The 22,903-nt window shown below is 40.2% G+C and overlaps 1 protein-coding gene across 1 annotated transcript in view; it reads left to right on the forward strand.

The window, feature by feature from the left end:
- Positions 1–22,903, forward strand: part of LOC104132542 (E3 ubiquitin-protein ligase parkin-like) — a gene marked incomplete at its 5' end in the record, with an annotated part of 127,989 nt that overhangs the window by 87,766 nt on the left and 17,320 nt on the right. Inside the window, one exon of the mRNA XM_009645845.1 lies at positions 21,746–21,832. Within this exon, the coding sequence (XP_009644140.1) occupies positions 21,746–21,832 (87 nt within the window). The remainder of the gene's footprint in view (positions 1–21,745; positions 21,833–22,903) is intronic.

The following is a 22,903-nucleotide window of genomic DNA, read 5'->3' on the forward strand; positions in this document are numbered from 1 at the left end:
TGTATTGGATCAAGGTAACCAGCCACAGAATATACACTGAATTTAACCTGCCACTTTACCATCCAGTCTTGTAAGGTTCTTCTATAGTTCTTGACAACCAGCCTTTGTCCTTGCCTCTCAAAACAACGTAGTGTCATTTGCGTACTTTCTCACCTCGCTGCAGACTCACGGCTGGAGGTGAGGAACGGCAGCTCCTAGCACGCGTCCCTGGGGAGCTCCGCTCATGTCGCACTTGCACTGCAAAAGCTGGCTGTTTACTCTCTGCTTTGTGTCTGCCTGCAAAATACCACCTATTCATTTCTGTGTGGGCCTAAGCTCTAATAACCAGTCTACCTAGTCCCTTTGTGGGCACTATACAGTCCCTTGTGAGCTAACAACGCATCTTATCTGCCAGCAGCTCTATGCTGCTCTGAAACACCTGAATTAAATTGTTGTACGTGTGCAAGTTTCTGTATTTCATTCTAGGACATTAGATACTGCAGTATTTAACTTCTCTGCACCCAAGTCCTTCATTGGATCTAGCCTGAAGTACACACCAACACTGTTCCTTTGTATAGAAACAGTAGAATAGAAAAGCATTTGAAGGTGCTACCTTTTTACAGTCCTTTACTGCGAAACCCAGCTACGCTTCTGAAAGAATGATAAACGTCAGGCTGAAGTTGTCTGCACAGTCAGGAGGCTGAAGTCTTTCTTTTCCCCAGTCTTCCTCTCATACTTCCCTCTCATCAGTAAGTCTTTGGATCTCTGAAGACATCTGTCACTGAAAGGGGGATGCTTATGTGGGAGACAGAGCTAGACACGCTTTGGACCCCGGGTGAGACCTGCTGTGGGGAGTCTCACACTCAAGTTTTTGCAGGTGGATCTCAGCTGTGTCCACTACACTTGAAGCTGCAGGATCCTGTTCACAAACACCCCTTCCCAAACACACACCAGAGGGGACTGTGTAGTCCTAGAGGTTAAGTCAGCTTTAATAAATGGCTCCACGTTGCTCAGAGGATATGAAAACCTCTCCCCAGTGATTAGATTTGGTTTCAATAGAATTCATTTATTTACTTAAATGTGATTCTCCTAAGAAGATATTGAAAGACAAACACTGTGAAGATTAATCATTATAAAATGGTAGTTGCAAGAAAAAATCCTAACTGACTTGTCTTTTGAACCCAACAGGCATTTACCCTAACTGGGCAGTAATGCATTCTTACTGTATATTACAGCTGCTCCAGCTATCTAGAAGCCATAAAGCTGAACTGCCCCACTTTTTCTTAAAAATAAGCATGCTGAAAAACAGGAAAGAATTTTCCATCCCTGGAGGTCTATTTTATGAAAAACATACCAAACCAGATACTGCATATACTTTCTCTATATATGTATACACACATGTATACATTGTGTACATATACATATTTATATCCCATATACTGAACTAGAATGAAGTGATAATTTTAAACAGACTAAAGCTGGTGGCCAAGACATTAAATAAAAATGGCTGGGAAAAGATAAATCCTTCCGTGTGTCATTACAGGTGTGCCATTACTTCCATATTGCTTTCCACCCATCAACCGTTAGTGGCTTTGTAGGCTGCAACAAACTCCTCCGAGAGCCCTCTGGATTTTTAAGAAATCATCTCCTTTCTATGAGGACTCAGCTGTGGGTTTGCATCCTTCTTCAACCAAGTCCCCTGTGCCTCCTGGGAGAGTCCCACCCTGCATTCACGCCCTGGCTGCTTCTGCTCCCCTGGGAGCTCACAACAGGACCCAGAGGGCAGCAGCCACAGCAAGGCAAAATGTAGCTTTCCTTTTCTCCGTTCCAAACTTTTTTAACAAAGCCATGATACTGTAGTGACTACAGAGTCAACTGCAAACGAAGTGTACCCTCTGTTGCACACAAAATATGGCAATGGTTCGAAAGCTCTGTCCTTAGGTATTTATTTACCGTGCATTTTATGTGCATGGCAAATGGGCTATGTTTGATGTGTCAATCTGTTTGCCCTCCTCTCGTGTACACTTGCCAATGCCCTCTGCTGTAGTCAGTGTAGTAGTATATCAGATCACAGCCTGATCAATCAAAAAACCATAAAAGAAATACCTTTCAAATGTTACTGTTTTGTCATCTCTGGAGGAGAGTCTACATAAGTTGTGAGCTCTCATAGTATTATGTAGACACAGATGATTCACGGTTTACCACTAGCTAGTAACAGCATGCTTAAGAGCTTATTTTTTTTCTTCTTTATAACTGGCTTTTTCTTAGTGGCTTTTGTCCACTGGCTCACGTTTGCTTAGGACATCGAAATCCTCTCTCTTGGAGATAGCTGTGGTGTCGCAGGACTGCGTTCTCTCACCGCGAATGAATCGGTAGGAAGGTTGAAAGGAAACAACTTCTGCTCAGCTACCTTGCTAATCTGCGCTCACGGAAAAATAAAAAAAAAAAAATCCTTCCCAGAACAGAATGGGGATTATTTAATGGGAGAGAGGTTTGGGAGTTGTTTATAGAAAAGTCCCTAAAGCCTTGGGACTAAAATACAGCTGCAGTGCTGAAAGCAAATCAGATGCTGGGTTGTATTGCTGGGGTAAACAAAGTGAAGCAAAGCCTGGGAGGGGATGGTCTGGTTGCATAAGACACCAGTTACATTGCGTCAAAACTGCTGTAACCCCTATCGTGTCCTGCGCCTCAGGGCGTAATTGCTCTTGAAAAAAAGGAACAAAGCAGAACAACACAAATGATAACAAGTTTCAAATATTTAAGCACTAAAACATTGGAAAATACAAGGTTTTCTTTCCATGAGGGGGGGAAAAAAAAGAAAGAAAAGACCACCTTTAGAGTAATCTATTGAAAGTGTTTGGGTTTAGCATGCAAATAGCTAACCTGGATGTAGGTGCGTTTCTTTTCCCACAGTCACAGAGCACAAAAAATGAAGCTAAGTAATGTGAAAATCAGATGAGGGAAACATAATGAAGGCTAATGATCACATAAAATAGGTTACCAAAAACCTATTGAGGGCCTTTAAACGATATCTCTCTGCCTTTCAGAACATACAGCAGAGAAAAGGATAGAAAGTTACGGGAGCGCAAAAGGAAATGAGAGAGCGAGCACAAAGAGGAGCAGATTTAACAGTGGGGCGCGTCGCTCCGTGCTCTACTCTGCAAGTCCTCACCCTGTGCTCATCACCACGGATCTGCTCCACGCTCCTGTTCCTTCTTTATCAGCAGACTCTGCCTGTCAGGGTGGGAGATGAGCTCACATTTTTTTTATCCTGATTTTCTATGGAAATAAGTCTCGTGCAGTAGCACTAGTTCTGTGTCTTTACTGATCTTTCACACCCCTGTAGTAACTTGGTAACCCGTGGGGGCCAATTTAACCATATGTTACCAAGTATATTTCCACCAATTTCATTAATAAGTCGTGGGATAGAAGAGAAAGAAAGAGAGACCTTTCAAATATTCTGAGCTGCGTTACAAGCTCAAGCCTGATTAAACATCAGAAAATCCATATCATCGCTCAAACTCATTACACAAATGTCTGCAAAACTGTCTTCTTCATTGCTAATGCTCATAGAAAAGCTCTCTTAATTTCTTTCATTCAGGGAAACTGTAAGTTTGCGGTTTGGATCAAACTGAAGAAGACTGTATATATCCCAAAGCCCTGTTCAGTATTCTATCTCTACCAACTGGTCCAGTAAAAGATATTACCTGTCTCCAGAGATCTTGCCCTTGAACAAGATACTACTTCTCAGCAAATATACTATGAAATAAATAATATTTTATGAAATAACTGCGTAAATATCAGGGTTGGATTTATAATGTATCCTTACCTCTAAAACAACATTTTAAGACATTCTTACTGTGTGCAGCCTTGCTGTTGGGCTGTTTGAATGTTGAGGTATTCATTCACCCATGTGCCTTTGGATCAAAGCTGCATTTTAGTCTCGCGTACGAATTTTAAGTGACTGTTACTCACAGAAAAAGCAAGAGAAAGTCTCTCCTGAATGTGAAGCATTTCACTAATATGGGACCAACTGCTTCAGAGGACATTAAGTCATCTGGTGAGGTATTTTTAAAAGTTGAGTTGCAATCTGTATTTGGTGATTGGATGAATATTTGTCAGCTATCCCAAAATCAGTATTTATTTACAGGTAGGACACAGAGGCCAGGAATTGGTTGTTCATTGTGGTGGTCTGGACAAAAGGTTCCCATATATTTTATCTGTAATTGATAGCCCAACAAAATTAGGAAGGATTTTCTGTTTTCAAAGAATACGGCTAAGAAAATTTGTTAATAGCATTTTTGAAAGTTTGCTGACAGAGAGAAGTGGAACTTGTTCTTTTAATATCTCTTAGTATTTAATCCTCTATAACTGAACAGGCTTTTTTTCACAAATACAAAAGACAAAACACTGCAAAACTGGAGTAGTCCCTGATACTTGGTAAACATCATGCAGGGTTGCAAGATTTCAGAGCAAATTGATAAATTACTTACAGTTGTTTAAGAATTGAATAGCGATGGTTTTTGCTTTGTGTAAGAATCCATTAGAAAAGGATTCCATATTTTCTAGAAAACTTGAACCCACTAAATTTTGTTTGATGTATGGATTATTGGAAACATTGGATTATTCTAGTTACAGATACCTATATGAATTAAATTACAGGCTGCTAAATTTGTGTCTACACAGGGCTGTGGTATAATCCAGTAGAGTAACTATGGCATTCCGAATGCCAGTCGGATTTATAAATAGGAGTGTGTCTCAAGAAATATTAAGGTGCATGAAAAAAAGAAAAAAATCTTTCCAAACTATCTCTTCCATTATTTCATTTTTGTTTTAATGAAGAACCTTTTGGGGAAATTGCTATGCTTGAATAGCGTGAAGAATATACGTGACATTTTATTTCATTCACCTGTGACCCTGCCTATTATTCTCCTCAGCAGTCCAGAAATGAAACATTTCATAAGCTATTTGCTCTTTACTAGTCATTTAATTATTATGCACCTCATTTCTTTTGTTTAGTCATTAAATTAAAAAAAAAAAATTAATTTTCTATGAGTTTGGGGCTATTTTGTAATTTCGTAGGATATTACAAGGTGTGTATGTTACTGTAAGATAACACTGGCAGGTCACTAAAAGCATTTGCCTCTGCCTCATACGTCACAACACCCGCAAGGCGTGCATTATCTCAGAGTACCACACGTCTTGCTAAGCCTTACAGTTTCTGTGGCTGATGGACAAGCTTACTGTCAGGGTCTTAGCCGAAATGCTACTTTTATGTGTTCCTAGCCCTCCCATTGTCTACAGTTCAGCGCTAAGATGCACATGCATCGTATATCAGATGTCTATAATGGGAAGGCACTCAGACCAAAGTCCAGAAAGAGATAGGCGTAACACTAGTTTCCTTTGAAAATCTGTAGCAGCGTGGACAGATTTTGAGTGCAGAGCTGCTAATGGGCTGAGATGGCCCAATAGCAACACCAGGACCACCACCAATATCTCAAATTGTTTTCTGGTTTAAGAAAAAAATTCAGTAGAGAAGGCATTAATAAAATAAGATTTAGAAAGACTGGCTGTAGGTTGACTGTCAATTATCAGGTGTAAAAAACCTACGTGTTGGGAAGGCCTCATGTCAGTAATCCTATGTGGTTTAGTTGCTTGGCTTTATATATTTCTACTACAACCTTTTAGAAAAATTGAATTAAATAAATTTGCTGTGAACTAGGAGTAAAGACCTAATGCAAAATTTTACTCGAGCATCTGTTTGATATCCATTTCAGTGAGACTATTCAAATGATTTAACTTAAGCTCATTCTTAATGGGGACCTAATGTCTAGCCTGCTACTCTCAGGCATTAGAAATTGCTCTCATTAAGAATTATACATCTTAATTCCTTGTGTAATGCCGTAAGTATATATCCTTAGCAGTCATTACACAAGATGAAAACATCTAATTGGATCCTATAGCAACAAGTGGCGTCTGTCAAAAATCAGAGAAATTCCTTTTCTTTAAATGAAGGATTTTCCAAAAAAATAGCAAATGTATACATTATTCCTTAACTTCAAGGGCAAATGTGTTCTTATATCTATTGTCATATTACTAGTTGAGGTGACATATGTATTGTTATAAATACAGAAAATCATCGTTATGCAGCTTGTAAACTTACTTCCCTTTGGAAGCTTGTGTGTGATTCATCCAGAAAAGGTGCTGTCATGTAATTCTGCTTGTGTGTGTGTGAACTGAGCAGATGGCTAGGTAGCTACTTCAAGCATCCGGGATGGTGGACAAGCTAGACCACACAGTTGTTAATTCTGACTTTCTAATCTTATTTTAACAAGTGATGAGTATTTACCAAATTTCTGGAGCTGGTTGCTGACTCCTCAAGTGCTAGAATCCACGAGCAGAGGCTGTATAAAATGAGGTGAACCTAAGCATGGGATTCATTTCCAGCTTGTTCCTTGAACATGAGATCGAACAAAATGTTGATACAAACCTTGCATTTTGCAGCTTGGGACCATTTTTAATTTGAAAACATAACACTTTCTGTTAATGGAAAACAAAGATGACTTGAACTGTAAGTCAAATTATATCCTTTTCCCATTAATCCCTACCAGGTTTTCATGAACTACAATTTTCTCATATAGCAGCTGAGAAAAGTGATGCACACTTGATTCTCCAGTGGGAAAATAGCACATATCACAACTTACAGGGGCAAATTAAAGTCCATATCTATTTGACAAACGTGATTTTGCCACTTCAGTGCAAGCAGGCATGCTTTGCCTTTTTTTGTTTTGCTGCTTATAGAAAAATTCTGACCTCCTGTGCGTCCAAAGATCAGACTGAAGTCAGAAGGAGCTTGTGGCACACTGTTGTGGCACACAGTTGCAGTAATCATACTACATAAAGGTAACACAACATAAGACTAAAAGCAAGGTTTGCTAACGATCCTTATTTAATAAAAAGCTTCAGTAAGAGCCCCCAAATACTGCAATAAGACAAGTAGGAGCTGTAGTGGTTTGGGGCCATTATTGTTGAGTGCTTTTAATACAGTTTGCAAAAGTAACCTTTCTTTGTTTTCTGTGTGAGCTGCCAGGTTGCCTTTGAAGCAGAAGAACAAAAATACAGTGGGGTCATACAGTAACAGTGGCTATTTTCTTTTTTCTTTGCATTAAATTCCCAGTAGCAAAGGCAGTTGAATTTTGAGGGGAAAAGAGAAAAAATATAACATTTTCCACCAGATTATAATTATTTCAAGGTAAATGATACATTGCTATTTATCAGTGACCAATTGGTACGTTTCTGTCGTCTTTGATTTATGCAAAAACAGAACCAAAAAAAAGGCCAAAATACCACGATTAACAACAGAATAGAATTACAGGCATGTATGCTCGAGACGTGCGGATTAGACACATGCTAGTAATTTCCTCAGGCTCAGTTTTATCTGAATAATATATAGAAAAAAGCAAAGTTTCCTTTTTTTTTTTCCCCCTTGATTAATTATCTGCTTTTTACGCAGGTCCTGAATACAGAATTTAGCTTGTGCTACCCTACTTATGATTGGCTCATTTGCATAGAATGCCTTAAGGATACCTCAGGAGGTAGAAAAGGTGAATGTCTCCAAACCCATACCTTCTTGTTTCTACCCCAAGAGCACCCGAAAGTCATGTGGCTTCATAGCTGGGAGGCTTCCAGGTGTGGCTGCTTCTGAGCCTTTTGCGAGCAGGGAAGGGGACGAGAGGAAGAGATGATAACAATTTGTGTTAGACAGCAGTATTGTTCTTACCGGTGTCGGTATAGTTATACTGTTAGCATTGTTATAAGGCTGTTATTGCTTTTATTAAGTTCTAACAGTGATTATGAGGCTCTTCCTTTGTTCAGGAGCAATGTGAGAAGAGTAACGTTTCCAGGTATGAACAAAAGGAAAGCAAAGATACAGGGAGAGAGGGAGCAAAAAAGAAAAAAAAAAACCACAACATTTTTTTTTAAGACAATAGGTTTTTAAAGGCATGAAAAAAATATTTTTTTAAAAAAGGTAGAAAGGAGCTTGAATTTTGTTTCAGGAATGCAATGAAGAGAGACAAGATGTAAATGTAGCCAGAGAAATGGAGAGAAAAAATGAATTTAGATGGAATGCATAGGAAGAGTAATGAGAGGGGGGAGGCCCAGGAGGAGGTGCATTACTGCAGCAGAATGTCTCAAATGACAAATACTTAGGTGTGTGCCATAGAGCCGTATGAATTCATACTGTAGATGTCAGACACAGGCAGGTAGGCCCTGATCCTGAGCAGCTGTAAATTAATGTAGCTCTACTGGAGAAAACGGAGTCATGCCCATTTCCATGAGTTCAGGATCTGGCCATGGTAGCAAGAAATTTCACATATAATGAGATCATCAGAACACAACCTAATTATCATGTAAGATGAATTCTTATTAAAAACTAACAATAAGCCCTACCACATTGGTTTCTTAGAAGCAGTAGATAAATGAGGCATTCATCAGCCACCCATGCTTATTCTAAAGAAGTAGATCATTTGCGCTGCATTCATTAATTCCAGAAACTGTAAAAAGGATGTGCCAGTTCAGAGTTCTTCTGGAAACAAGACATGTCAGTAGGCATGGGGATCTCCTAGTGGTACTTGGAGGGACTGGATCATGCTTTTCTGAGATGTCAAGCAGCCTTTGCTCCTGTCAGCACTGGTACTCAGATGTACTGTATTTGATTTGCCTTCTTGCAGCAGATCTTTTGAACCAAGACTGACTCGTGGGTGTGTTTTAGTCAAGCATAAACTGTTCTTATACAGAGGTCTCATGTACTCCCATACTGTGGAGAAGTTCCCACCTGGAGTGGTCCTTCTGTACTCATGCATGTGCAGATGAGTGTTTCCTTGGGATTTAAGGGTTGTGTCTGCTTTGCTGACTGTGCTGAGAAAAGGGTGAACATCTGTGCTTTGGTTCAGTGTAATCTGTTGTGCCATCCAGATTGTAGTTCCATATCATATGTTGACTAGCAGTGAAATTTATGCTAATTGTGGGTCCTAGGAATGCACTGTACATGCATACCTATGTGTGTAAGGAAGATTTCTATACAGTCATCCAAGATTTTCTTGTCTTTACTGATAAATCCCATGGATGTATAGAGAGCAAACAGCTGGAGGAGGACCTTGCATCTATATGGGAAGTAACATGCCTTTGATGGTGCCTTGTTGCATGACTTCACCCTTGGTAAAACCAGGCAGAAAGCAACTCCTAAGCATAGACCCTAGGAATATTTGCACCTGAGAAGAACCTTCGCAGCATATTAACCCACTAGTGTCGACACACACAAAGGATTCTTGGGATAGTACAGAATCAGATCTTAATAAGTAATATGCCAAAATAGAAGATAAATAAATTGTTGCATGGATTCTTATCTGGTAAAAATGTGGTAGTAAATTTTCCAGTATTCACTAAGCAACTGGAAAACAGAAGCGCCAAATCATTGGGGTTGGGAGGGATGTCTGGAGATCATCTAGTCCAAGCCGACCCCTGCGCAAAGCAGGGTCAGCTGGATCAAGTTCACAGGTCAGGTCAAGTGATGTTTTGATTGTCTCCAAAGATGGAGACTCCACAACCTCTCTGGTCAACCTGTGTCAGTGTTTGATGTCTAGTAAACAACATCTACTGCTCTCTGTCTATCCAAACCAGTCACCTCATTGTGGAAGGTTATCAGTTTAGTCAGGCATGATTTCCCCTTCACAAATCTATGCTGACTACTCCCAATCACCTTCTTGTCCTTAATATGTCTGGAAATGGTTTCCAGGATTAGTTGCTCCATCTGCTTCCCACACAAACAAGCTGAGGCTGACTGGCCTGTAGTTCCCTGGGTCCTCCATGCCGTTCTTGAAGACAGAAGTGACATCAGGTTTCTTCCAGTCCTCAGGATCCTCCACTAGTTGCCAGGACCGCTAAAAGGTAATCAAGAGTGGCCTCATAATGATATTGACCAGCTCCCTTAGCACTCATGGGTGCATTCCACCAGGGCCTTGTGCATGTCCAGTTTGTTTAAATATTTCCTATTCTGATCCTTCTTCAGCAAGGCCAAGTCTTTCTTGCTCCAGACTTCCCCTTTAGTCTCAGGAACCTGGGATTCCTGAAGGGAAGTCTTGCCAGTAAAGACTGAGGTGAAGAAGGCATTGAGTACCTTGGCCTTTTCCACGTCCTTTGTCACTAGATGCCCTGCCCCATGCAGTGCAGACCCACACTTCCCTTGGACTGCCTTTTGTTGTACTTGCAGAAGTCCTTGATGCCTTGTAGAAGTCCTTGATGTCTTTTGGGTCCCTTACCAGATTCAGTTCCAGGTGGTTTTCAGCTTTCCTAACCCCATCCCTGCACATTTGGATAGTGTCTCTATCTTCCTCCTGGATCCCTGCTCCCACCTCTTGCATGCTTCATTTTTATATCTGAGTTTAGTCAGGAGCTCCTTGTTCATCATACAGGTCTCCTATTACTCTTTATTGACTTCCTGATGGTTGGGGTGGACCATTGTTGAGCATGGAGGAGGTGGTCCTTGAACATCAACCACTGTCCTGGACCCCCATTTTTTCCAGAGCCAGGTCCCACAGGATTCTTCAAAGCAGGTCCTTGAACAGGCCAAAGTCTATTCTCCTGAAGTCCAAGCTTGTGATACTGTTTTTTGCCTTGTTCCCTCCACTCAGGATCCTGAACTCCATCATTTCATGGTGGCTGCAGCCTAGGCTGCCTCCAGTCTTCACATCTCCTACCAGTTCTTCCTTCATGGAAACATGAGGTACAGCAGGCCATGTTGGTAGGCCATGTTGGCTCCTCCATCACTTGTGTCAGGGAATTGTCATCAATGCATTCCACAAAACTTCTTGTTTGCTCATGCCCTGCTGTGTTGCCTCCCAGGCAACTAAAGAAATGTAGTGCACGTTGGGTGATTTGTAGATCTGTCAAAAACCCAAAGAAAAGGAAGAAAATTGCTGAGTTGTAAAATTATTTTTGATAAACATGAAAGCTTTATGGAGTGTATTTTTTTGTAGACAGGGATCTTGCTACCTGTCAGTATATGCTGATACAGGACAATATTTTCTGGTTTTATACACATGTATATGTATTCAGAATCTGAATATGGAGCTTCTTTTGCTAAGTGTTTATTGTGTGGTTCATCAAAACGATGCCGAGACAAGTGCCAAGTTGTTTGTATTTCCTGAAAACCAGGTTCTGAGCTCACATGTGAAGGATCATTTTTTTGGTAGTTTGTGTAATTACTTTACAGAAAATGTCTTGGATCAACAAACCAGAAGAAGATCAGTTTGAAAGGTCAGACAAGAAGTCACATTATTGCCTAGGTATATACTCTGTGAACACAATTAGCACAGACTGTGTAAGTTTTACAAAACATTCTTGTTTCAGTAGAAAATTGTTTGAAACCACACAACTAGCCTTTGCACTGAAAAGGAGGTATAAAAGCTGAGGGATCTTTAATGGGAGCTCTGTGTTGTTACAGGGTACTCCTGGCATGAACCAGCCCAGCTATCATTGATTTTTGATCAGACCTGTGTTTCTCTGGAAGCACCTGCTTTTCTTCCTTGAAAGATGAAGCGTGACATTTTCATTATTATTCCAATGCTTTCTCCAGCAGTGTTTATAGAACATTTTGCAAAGAAGATGCCCCATTCAGGAGAACCAGATATGAAGGTTTTCAAAAATTTGTGCAATTTCTTTCTCACTTCTCTTCTAAACAATTTTCAGTTTAGTTTATTGCCCTTTCAGATGACTTGGAATAGCAGATCCTGAGTCTAAATCTACCCCTTCAGAACTTGGAGTTAGTTGATGGAGTTCTGAGGTCTGGCTACATCTGATTTTAGTCTGAGGCTTAACAAGTTTTCATCTGTTTTTGAAATTTTCCCGAAGTTTCTCTGTGTTGCTCAGTGTCAATATTCAGGCTTAGAAACACCTCTAATTAGAATCATCTAATGCAGGAATTTTTTTGGAGTAAAGTACTATTCACACTCAGAATTTGAACCAAGCAGTTGTTGAACTGAAGAGTGCTGGTCTTTAAAGAGAACATGGATTGGATTTGATGATCGTAGATTAGTTATTCCCTAATTTTAGAGGATTCACTTCTTCATAAGACAGCCGAAAAAAATAATTTATATCAGAGAAATAGCCTAATGCCTTGCTTAATCTGGTGACTAAGAGGAAAGGCACGTTCACTGGACCCTTGTGCAGAAGCCAGGCGTTTCCTTAGAAGAGACTGACTTACAGAAATGTGTTCATTACTTTGTGTTCTCCCTAGCACATAGACTGAATGTGTGTTTATAATAGTTATGGAAAGCAAGTGCTATTCATAGGAGATAGCATGAACCCAATAAAACACTTAACACAGCACCATGGTTATCCCAGATACATTATTTCTGCTATTTTATTTGCTAGAAGGTCATATGTAGAAGGATGTTGTTACAGGGCTTCAGCTGTTACCAGATTCAAGAGAAGTGAGATGTGATGCCCTTGAAACAAGGAGCACCCCTTGCTCCTTTTTCTGTGTTTCAGTGCATCTGAATGCTGCTTCTTCTTTATGAGACTGTCTTGTCGGGACTGGTTTTGCATGTATCAGCTGTTAGTAACCCTGGACTGGATCTTAGCTGTTGACTGTGATTTTTTCAGAATCTTTTTCGATTGCAAAAGCTTAGCAAAGCCTGCCTGTGTTGATTCCTGTGCCACTGCTGCCATCTTCTGGGAAGTTTTTAACATTGCTGGCTGGGCTTTTTGTAATGTAGGTGAATTCCAGCAACCAGGAGATGAACAAAATACGCGCTTCTTGCACATGGTTACAGGACCACAGTCCAAATGGCACGGGCTAAAAGTTGGTATGTGGGGCGCCTTGGTTATGTCAGGGATATTTAAAAAAACATTCAGGGCAGTGAGTGGCCTGATTTCTATTGCAATTCAGTGTGAATTAGGCACTGGGTAATTGCTTAACTCTCATCAGCTTCCCAGCCTGAGTGTTCAGCAGCTCATTTCAAGAACCACGTTAATGAATCCATCAGATTTCCAGGTCTGTTTGCACATATAAATGCGCAGCTAGATTCTCAAATGCCCAGGGCATGCATGCATAGCAGCAGTATTATCATACGGAAATAGGTTTGTCGTACTGTTTAAGGGCGTATTAATTGAACTCCAAAGCTGCTAGAGCAGGAGCTAAAGCCACAGGCAGTAAAATTCATTCCTCATGACATTCCTTGTGAACTGATATATGCATTCAGCAACAAAACATCTTTTTCAAACTTGCGAGAAGTGATGTTTTAATGTAGCTCCCAATCAGTTTGTTGCAGAAAAATCAGCTTTTGACATCACACGTGTAAAGTGATGCATCTTCTGCGGGAAGAATGTTTTCAAAAGATACGCTGTTATACTTGTTATAAAATGCTTTGGCTCACACTTTCTACAGGCATCTCAAGATCACTATCATTTTCCCTCTTTGCATCCTAGTTCCTTAAAAATAATGCTTCCTTCTGTGTAAAATGTTACTTCTTATTCTTCTCTGTATCCATTTTAGTGTTGACAATATACATGCTAGCTCTTTTTTCTTTAGAACGTAACTCATGCTCTGACTTTATCTACTCTAGGGTAAATACTGTATTGTTCCACTGGAGGTATGGTGGATTTCTACACTGTAAGTGGGAGAGATACACAGTGTGTGTTTTAATATACGCCTATATATATATAGTATTTGGAGGTTTAGTTCTCTTTTTCTTTTTTTTTCTTTTTATCAGTAGTAAGTGGAATGCTATATTCTTTTGTGAGATATTCAAAATATAGAGAATAGTATCCACTAGATCACACAAAGGTTTTTTTAAAAGATCACAGTTTAGATACATTTTACATCTTTGCCTGCGTTAAAAATGTTCCTTATATTCACAGATTACTAATGCCCTTATCCCTTACCTTTCGTTGCTAATATGTTCCATTAAATTATAAAGAGGCAAAAATATTGATTTTTTTTTCAATGTTTTCCTCATATAATGAGAAAATATCATGTAATTTATTATGGAAATAATTTGTAGAAATCTTAAGTTTCCCCATATCCGCTTTGCATTTTGTTAGTCATGCAGGCATAAAATTGCTCAAAATTATACGCTAGATAGATGTGGTTAGGTATCTGTACCACTCACTAAAGTTACTTAAGCGGGAACAGAATTAAGCCAATATGCATTTGTTTTTTCTCTCCAGTGGTGCCAGCAAGAACCTCATACTGAATTAGTTTTCGTGGTCATGTCTGTACTACTCAGTGAAGTAAGGCACCCCTGTGGTTCTGCATCCCCAAGCTAGCTCCAAGCAATGCTCAAGCGCCCAGCCAGCATAATACAGCACCATGCAGAGACAGTGGTCCAGGTCCCAAATGCGCTATAGCTGCATTAGCTATAGATTACCTTAAAGCTTCTCAGCAGTGTAAGCTGCAAGTAAAATTCGGTTTTGCCACCTGAAGAGAAAGGAAACGGGCTAGACTAACTGCTGTGTAGAAATGAGAAGGCAGAGAGGAGAAGCGGGTACCCAGGGATTAAGAGCAGAGAAAGATGCCTGGCTGCGACAGCTGGTCCTGAAGGAGGGGTCAGAGTCTGGGGCAGCAGCTATTTCTGAGGTTAGGAAGAACTCCTCAAAGTAGTGATGTCTAACATCTGAGAACTTGTCATAGCCCCTGTGGCATGACAAGCTAGAAGCCTTCCTCTCTCTGCTTGCTGTCCGCAGCTCTGGGACAGGAGAGGCAAGTCACGGGGACATGGCTCTCTTGCTGTTTAGCAGCCCACTTCTGTAGGCAGCTGCCTGCTTTGTTTAAGCTTGTTTGGCTTCCTTTTCTGGAGGTAGCTTGGTTGGCATCAATCCGGGCATCTCATTGTAGTGCTCCGGGGCACAGGATTGTTCTGCTCCTGGTAAAAGAAGTGCAGCTCTGCCAGGGCGAGATATGTCTGTTCAGACAACCAAAACCATGGTCCACTTTGAAAATTTTGCAGTGTTTGAACTCATGTTTGCATGGGTAGTCAGCTAGCAGATTGGATTCATCAGTGATAACAAGAGCTGACTCTATTATGCACACATAATAGCACAACAAATAACAGGGTTTCATACTTTCAATATACCACATAATCTTGTTACTGACTCTGCTTTATAGACTTTTCATTCTTGTTTTCTGGAATGGGCTGGTAAGTCTCATCTCCCAGCCAACGTGTTAAGAACGAGACTGTGCAATACCCTTATGTGTAGGTATGGGTAGAGGAATCTGGAAGGAGCATTATCCCTTCTCCCACAGGGGCCTGAAGTGATTTCATCTGAGAGAAGCACCTGGGTTCCTCTCAGCTTCTTTCTCCTGTTCTATCCCTTGCAGCACTTGGACACCAAGGCAATTCAGAAGGGGGTGGAAGGAAGAAGTAGGATTACCCAGGGGAGGTCTAGGACAGGTTCTCTGAGGTTCTGCTGTCCATTTTACCAGTCCACCTTTCAGGTTAATGCCTCCTAATGCAAGGCAAGCTCCAGGACAGTCTGTTTGTCAGCAGATCCAAACTCATCAGCACTCACCGAAGAGCCTTGGATGTACGTGCCGTCATCTAGATCTTGGGGAATGAGCCCGTGGGTTCTTTTGTAGAAGTCAGGAGGGTGACTTTCACTTTCAGATTCAAAAGAAAAACACTGAAATCTCTAAGACGTTTTGATGCAGTCCTACACTTAAAGCTTTTAATGTTTATAGAAAATTGCCTCGTATAGTATTGATGGCAAATTGCCCTTAGATTGCAAAAGCTGCACAGAGACTGCAGCTATATTTTTGACACCATGTTTTGACAGATTGTCATGCTCCTCACAAAAGTTTGATTTTAGATGCAATGTGCATAGTAAATGTGTGTACTTTATTATAAGGAAAAAGACCAAAATTGCTCTGCAAGTACTACCATGCTTTGCAATTGCTTTATATCTGATAAAACGGGTGTCATTAAAAATGGATACTTTTTCTACTGTGGCATTTATCTTCATTGTAGTATTTGCAGGTTTTTCTATAACTGACAATTGGCAAAGCCACAAATCCTAAGTAAACATAGCTACTGCAGATGGTAAATATTCTGCTTTTAAAGGTTCTTGCTGTAAGCACAAGAAATACCAAAAGGCAGGGCATGCGGCTGATGGTCTCTCACTTGGTGCTAGATATAACAAAGTGCCAGAGGCAAAGTCAGGCCAATACCCGAGATGTGTGGTTCACAGCAGTAGCGTGACAAAGACTGTGACATTCAGGGGGAGGGAGAGGGGTGCATTTAATTGATTTTGGATGGAAATAAGTAACAAAGTACATTTTTTCAAAGTAAAAAATGCTTAGCTCGTGTTTATGGAGTTTTGAACTCTAGCCAAGAATCAGACTGCTCTCTTACTCAAAAGGCAGACTATATGGTAAAACCTTTTCTAGTGAAATTTGGGGTCTGGGGGCTTTACTTACAAAAAAAAAAAAATCTACAGGTATGTTTCATTCACTATAACATCATAATTTATACTTTGGAAAGTTCAATTGGAAGCTACATTTTCCTAAACAGAAACACTATAGAGAGATGACTTTGGGTGTGATGGGCAGTGCCATTCTACTAGTCACTCTCTGATAGTTTCGATTTCCCTTAAGGCATGCTCATATTTTCACTATAAATCCTCACTCCAATCAGCAGCCTATAGTTTGACTACAAAAGCTCATTTAGGTTAAAACTTGGTGCTTTGTAATATTTTACATTTTCAAGGGGTTTTTTTGACCAGATGTTCATGTTTTCAGGTGAAGAGAAGGAATTATTTGCTTTTCTGGGTTTTTATTTATGTTACTATTTAATAAAACACTCTACAGGTTAAAAAATCTAGTTGAAAAATCCTGCTAATCTGATAAAAAACCCAAATAACTGTACATTTGCTGTATACAATATAAACCTTTGCTGATTGGAACTCGTAGGAGCTTCTGTGTGATTGGTGACTACTTATTTGCAGACCCCCATCATATTTTAATTTACAAAAAAAAAAAAAAAAAAAGCATGGAAATACTTTACTGATTACCTTTATTAGGCTGAGTTTTGACCTTATGAAACCAGGGTGTGGTTCTTTTGAGGAATGATCTGAGATGATTAGTGGGGAGTCCAATGTTTAAAAATGGGAAATCTTCTCCCTTACAGTGCTCTGTGATCTTGGACAAGTCTTTTTGGTGTGGATCCTCAATGGCATACAGAACAGCAATATAGATCAGTAAAATACAGTTCATGACAAAAACAAGACAGTCCCCAGAAAAGTGCTATGAATGTGATTTGGAGCTGGGGAGAGGGAGGAGGAATGGCTTAACCAATGGGAAACTTAAAGAGTTTCTCTGTTCAGGTTAAAGTAGATTCAGAGATATCTTGATTATAGTACATAAGTACCTTCACAGGAAGAAAATATGGGATACTGAAAGACTCTTTATTTTAGCAGAGAAATGCGAAGCAGAACGCAGTGGCTGGAAGCTGAAACCAGAACGGGTCAAAGCAGATATAGATACAATTCTTAACAGTGATTTTGAAGGGCCATTAAACATACATAGTACCAGAGGTATGAGTGCATCTTTCCTCACCTGATGTCCTTAGTCTAGATGTGAATGTCTGTTTTGGAAGGTACGCTTTGGCCAAACCACATATCATACGTTGTCTGTCTTCAGTCTAGCTAACAGTGATAACTGTAGGAGTGAAGGCCTGGGCAGTCCAGATTAGAATCATAGAATTGTTTAGGTTGGAAAAGACCTTTAAGGTCATCAAGTCCAACTGTTAACCTTACCCTGCCATCCCACCACTAAACTGTGTCCCTAAGCATCACATCTACCCGTCTTTTAAATACCTCCAGGGATGGGGACTCAACCACCTCCCTGGGCAGCCCATTCCAGTGCCTGACAACCCTTTCTGTGAAGAAATTTTTCCTAATGTCCAACCTAAACCTGCCCTGGTGCATTCCAGCAGGGATTGCAGAAGCCTGATAAGAAAGCTGGGTATGTGCTTGAGTTGTTGGCTCACACATAAGTCCCTAGCAGTGCACATGTGGTGCTGCAGGTTAAACCCTGGCCATGGCTACCTCACTGCAACCTTGCCTTCATTCTGCGGTAGACGCAGGGGAGGCGGTAAGGGTGAAAAAGGAAAGGAATATCTGAGTTGAGGAGTAACTTTAAAATAACAGTAGGGAGCTCAAACTTGAAGCTTTGTGTAGGGATTCAAGAATGGGAGCATTGTATTGAAGTTGAAAGAAAGATAATTTTAACAGTAATATTTTATAAGCACTATAGGGAGATATTATCAGAGACCAAAGAGAGAGAATGAGAGCAGCGGTGCTTAATCCAAGGGAAAGTAGATCTTTGAAATGTTGTGAAAAAGGAAGTGGCAAAATCTTGTTTCCAAAAAACCAACCAGCATAGCATGGAAATGACAAACTCTTTTTCCTTTCATCCAAAAAAAGAGCTACGTTCCACTCCCACTTCCCAACTGAAAACTATTAAAACGTTATAATTGGGCCAGTCAGGAAAAACTGAGCTTGGTTTCACCATCTTAGTTTTTATTCAGCGTCGCTCTTGGCACTGCAGATGTCATCTGTGGGCTTTGAATTCCGCAGAGCTGACCAGAGTTTGGTCTGATTTTTACCTTTTGCTTGAATGATCATAAAGACAGGAGGATTTTAAAAACAGGATCTGGATCCCTGTTGAGGTTTTTAATACCTCCTATTCTGAGGTCAGTTGGCTTCAGGATTTCTGTTTAGGCCGATCTCATACATTTTTACGGATATTCAAAATATCTGTAATAGCACACACACAGGTTATATTAATTTTCAGTGCCTAAATCCCTTAAGTGCTTTGGGGATTTCCCTGCTAATCCTCTTTTTAATGCATAAACCTAGGGGGTAGGTTTGAGACCTTTGGGATTTAGTCTTTGTGTTGGTTGTTTTCCAAGTGAAGAATTTTTCAAAGGTAACCACAGTAAGTGCTACATACACAAAGACATAGGAAGTTTATATGCTGTTTATATTATCACAGTAATCTGCCAGTCTTTTTTTGGCAAATGAAGGGAAAGGAAGTGTGACTATTGTTAGTAATTACACTACTTATAGTAATTTTAAACACTTACTTATATTAAATTTATGCAAAACTGCTAAATCCTGACTGAACAACTTAAATCCTTTTCTTTCCAAGGGCAAAATAACTGTATTAATATTAATGAAGCCACAAAATGCAAGTTAACTGACAGCATTTTTGCCGTTGCTGTATTTTATTGCTGAAACTTTATTATATTTTTCATATCTGAATATAAAAAAATGAATAAAACTATCACAAACTGCTTTTTGTTGTAAATGACATGCCTTTTCTTTATGATGCATGCTTTGCCATAAAAAGGGAGTGCTTCATACATTTCTGTTGGGAGATGCCTATTTATTCTGACAAACTGATCAGCCTCCGGAGTGTTCTTTTGCTACAGAACTGATTTTACATCTCATCCATTATCTAATAAGATGTGAAAAGAGTAACCTGTCTCACCAAAAAAAATCAGGCTTTGTTTCACTACAAGGATGTGGCAGGCTCACTCATGGACATACGTGCAGGATATACAAGGTCAGGGAAAGGCCCAGTTATACACTCATGCATGTTTCCAGTACAGCAAGCCCATGGGGAAAACATTGGTCCTGAGGATTTTTTATTTTAAAGGTCAGTATAAAAAGTGGCCTCTATAATGAGAAAATGCAATTCACATCTTCAAATAATACGGCATGAGTTTATGAATTTTATTATTATAATAAATAGCAGCAACACATAAACCACATTGTGAGGCAGCCGGAACGTCTTTGCAAAATACACACCCCGAGTTTTTTTTCCTTTCTTCAGTATGTCCCCCCTCTCAATGTTTATGAAAGGCTTGAAATTGCACTTGCATGGGGAAAGCGAGAGAGACTGGAGCGAGGAACGCAAGCTGAGGCGTTGTGTGCCAAGGCGATGATAAAGCAAGTGTACACAAAACCCTTTCAGACAAATGTTGTCAGTCAGATGCGTTCAGAAGGAAAAAAAGTCATGAAGCAGAAAGAGAAGAGGACACACAGCAGGAAATACAGTTAAACCTGGACATAACCATAATTGTTAAGGGATAACAAGTCTTTGAGATAGTAGGTATCCAGCCAGAGAGTACCTCTCTGTGTGCGTTTGAGCAGTGTTCCACACAACCGAAACTTTGGACCACTAACGCAATGCAAATTGTTGTTGTATTTAAATGGTACTCTATTACAGTAATGCAGCCTCTCATACAACATACCTTGCAAAAGGGCCTCTGTTGTTAAGCTGTTTGCTAACAAACGCAAGTGAATTAACAAAATAGCGTTAGCTGAAGTAATACAAAACACTTTAAATCATTGAGAAAATAGCAGAGAGAAGTGACAAGAAAGCAAGTGATCAGGTTCGGTATCTCTGGAAGTTAGAACACACGTTCCATTCCTCCACTCCAAATTTCCCTGACTCTCTGACTAACAGGATCAACCCTTCTGGACTTGCACAATGCTTCTTTTCATAAAAGTGAAGTTTCTTTAGCATGACAATGAAATATGATTTTCAGCGCTTCTTAGAAAAGTGACAATAAAGCTTGAAAGAGTTCAAAATGAAATTGAAAAAGCTGGAATTTGTGGCAGACAAATGTTCTAGTGTCATGTCCCCCTGATATCCTTTATTCATTACATGTGAATGCAGCTCTGTATCTAAAAATCAAGGCTGTTTTATCAGTCTCACTTATAATGCCAGTCAGAATGGCTTACCGCTGAGAGATCTTTCAGAGTCTGGAGTTGCATCAAGACAGCATAGCTTTAAAACTACATCAGAGAGGCCCATTTTACATTATTGACTTTCCCCCTTACCTGCAAGGACACAGAATTTAATGCTGCATAGTTAGGTCAAAGATTTTGACACATGTCAAGACAGATATCTTCATTTTGGAGTTTAAAAAAAAGGCATCAAACTCAATACATATGAACCAGTTTGGGTGGCAGAGACAGCTCAGACTGAGGTAGGGACAATTGGTTTACTCATCAGTAAAAGACATTACTTTTGAATGAAGCCTTAGATATAGAACAATGTAATTTAAGGAAGATGAAACCAGAACAATTGCTAGAAATGCAATAAAGGTCTAGATGTAGTCCCTTAAAGCCCACGTTAACTAACCTATCATTGTGTTCTTTCTATGAATTTTTTTAAACCTTTCTGTAAAAGTCCATGGCAACGATATAATCTTCTAGAAAATGGTATTTCATGTGACCTGTATAAAGTGCTCATCCCCTAGTAAAGGCAGCAATAGTTTTCCATAGAGAATGCATTCGATTCAGAACTACGAACAGACTATTTCCATTAGTAAACACTGTAGAGCAGAACTGCTTGTTTCATCCAGCACCCTTCTTGTATAAACAGATTTCACTGTAGGAGAAACACACCCAGAAGTATCTACTATGGCTTTATGTCCCTACATGGACCATGTAGCAAAATCTCATTTTTAATAATGACATTTATGTTACTTCGCCAATGAAATGTATAATAACAACAGCAAAATTGTTGTGTTAATGATCAGAGTGTGTAATACGATGCGCAATTAGGAGGATTATGGGAATTTAATGGGACGAGAAGGGCAAGAGATCACTTGCTGTTTGACTCCTCATGATTGTAACCTGCTGTCTATATCCCTAATGTGTTTTTATGACTTGTATGCCTTGGTTTGTTTTCCAGTTTGTGTTCTGCCGTGAATGTAAAGAAGAATACCATGAAGGGGAATGCAGCGCTCTCCTCAGCACGCAGGGAGCCATGGCCCAGAAGGTAGGGATCCCACAACTCATTACATCCTGATCATTATCCCTGGCTCAGCTACAGCGACATTTGTCAAATGGGTCCTAATTATAATCCTAAGTAAAAGCAATTATGTTCATGCTGAATTACTCCAGCCATTGGAGTTGCCGAATTGGCTTTGCAGTGGGTTTCAGTGGTTCTGATTGATAGAGTAGCTGAATTCTGTCAGGAACACACAGGGCTCTGCCATCAGCTGATAAAGAAAAGGCCTTCCCAATGGGCTCTTGGGGTTGTCTCTATTCAGTGTGAACACTTTTCAAAGACTTTCTGTAGTCTTGCTGCCTTTCAGCTTATTTTCAGTGCACCAGTCAGGAAATCATGTGGCTTTGGACTGAACAACAGGGTTTTTATACAGCCTAGGCAGAAAATGCTGTTGATAATTTATGTTTTAGCTTAGAGAAATAAAAAATAGATTGCCTAGGCTGGAAGCTGTTAGATGATAATTATTCTAGGCTGCTCTATAATTTTGTGGCTATTGTAGCTATAGACCTGGACAGGAAATAGTTTTTCTCTCCTGGCATTTGTCTTTGTTTGAGATTCAAGTTTCACTGCTCTCCATGGCAAATAAATCACAGTCTTTCCAATTTAAAAAGAGAGAGAGAGAGAGAGAAAGTGCAAAGAACAGGAGAGATGCCCCCTAAATATCTCACAGATTGATGCCCAGGGTGCGCTCCTAGGAAGCAGAAAACTGATACTCAGATGTCTGGTGTGTTTGATGCTAAGAGGAAACTCAAACCCCGAGCCCCCACCCAGTCTGACATGGCAGCTGCAGGACTGTGGGTGGGTGCTGATGGGGACTTGCACCAGGCCAGCTCTCAGCAAGGCATGCCCAGCTCCTGCCAGGGCCTGCAGGCAGGCTCTGTCTGAGGCTGGCTTTTAGGGCCTCTCACCCTTTGAACATAGAGACTGGGAGGGAGCTGAAGGCCTACTGGGAACCTTTGCCATGTGCTACCATGAGACAGTTCATTTGCCATGCTAGGCAACGAACAGTGTAGAGATTCTTCTCTTTAACCTTTCTTAGTGAAGCTCTTCCAACTTACA

The sequence above is a fragment of the Egretta garzetta genome, unplaced genomic scaffold (assembly GCF_000687185.1).
Source record: "Egretta garzetta isolate BGI_Z169 unplaced genomic scaffold, ASM68718v1 scaffold911, whole genome shotgun sequence".
NCBI classification, from domain to species: domain Eukaryota; kingdom Metazoa; phylum Chordata; class Aves; order Pelecaniformes; family Ardeidae; genus Egretta; species Egretta garzetta.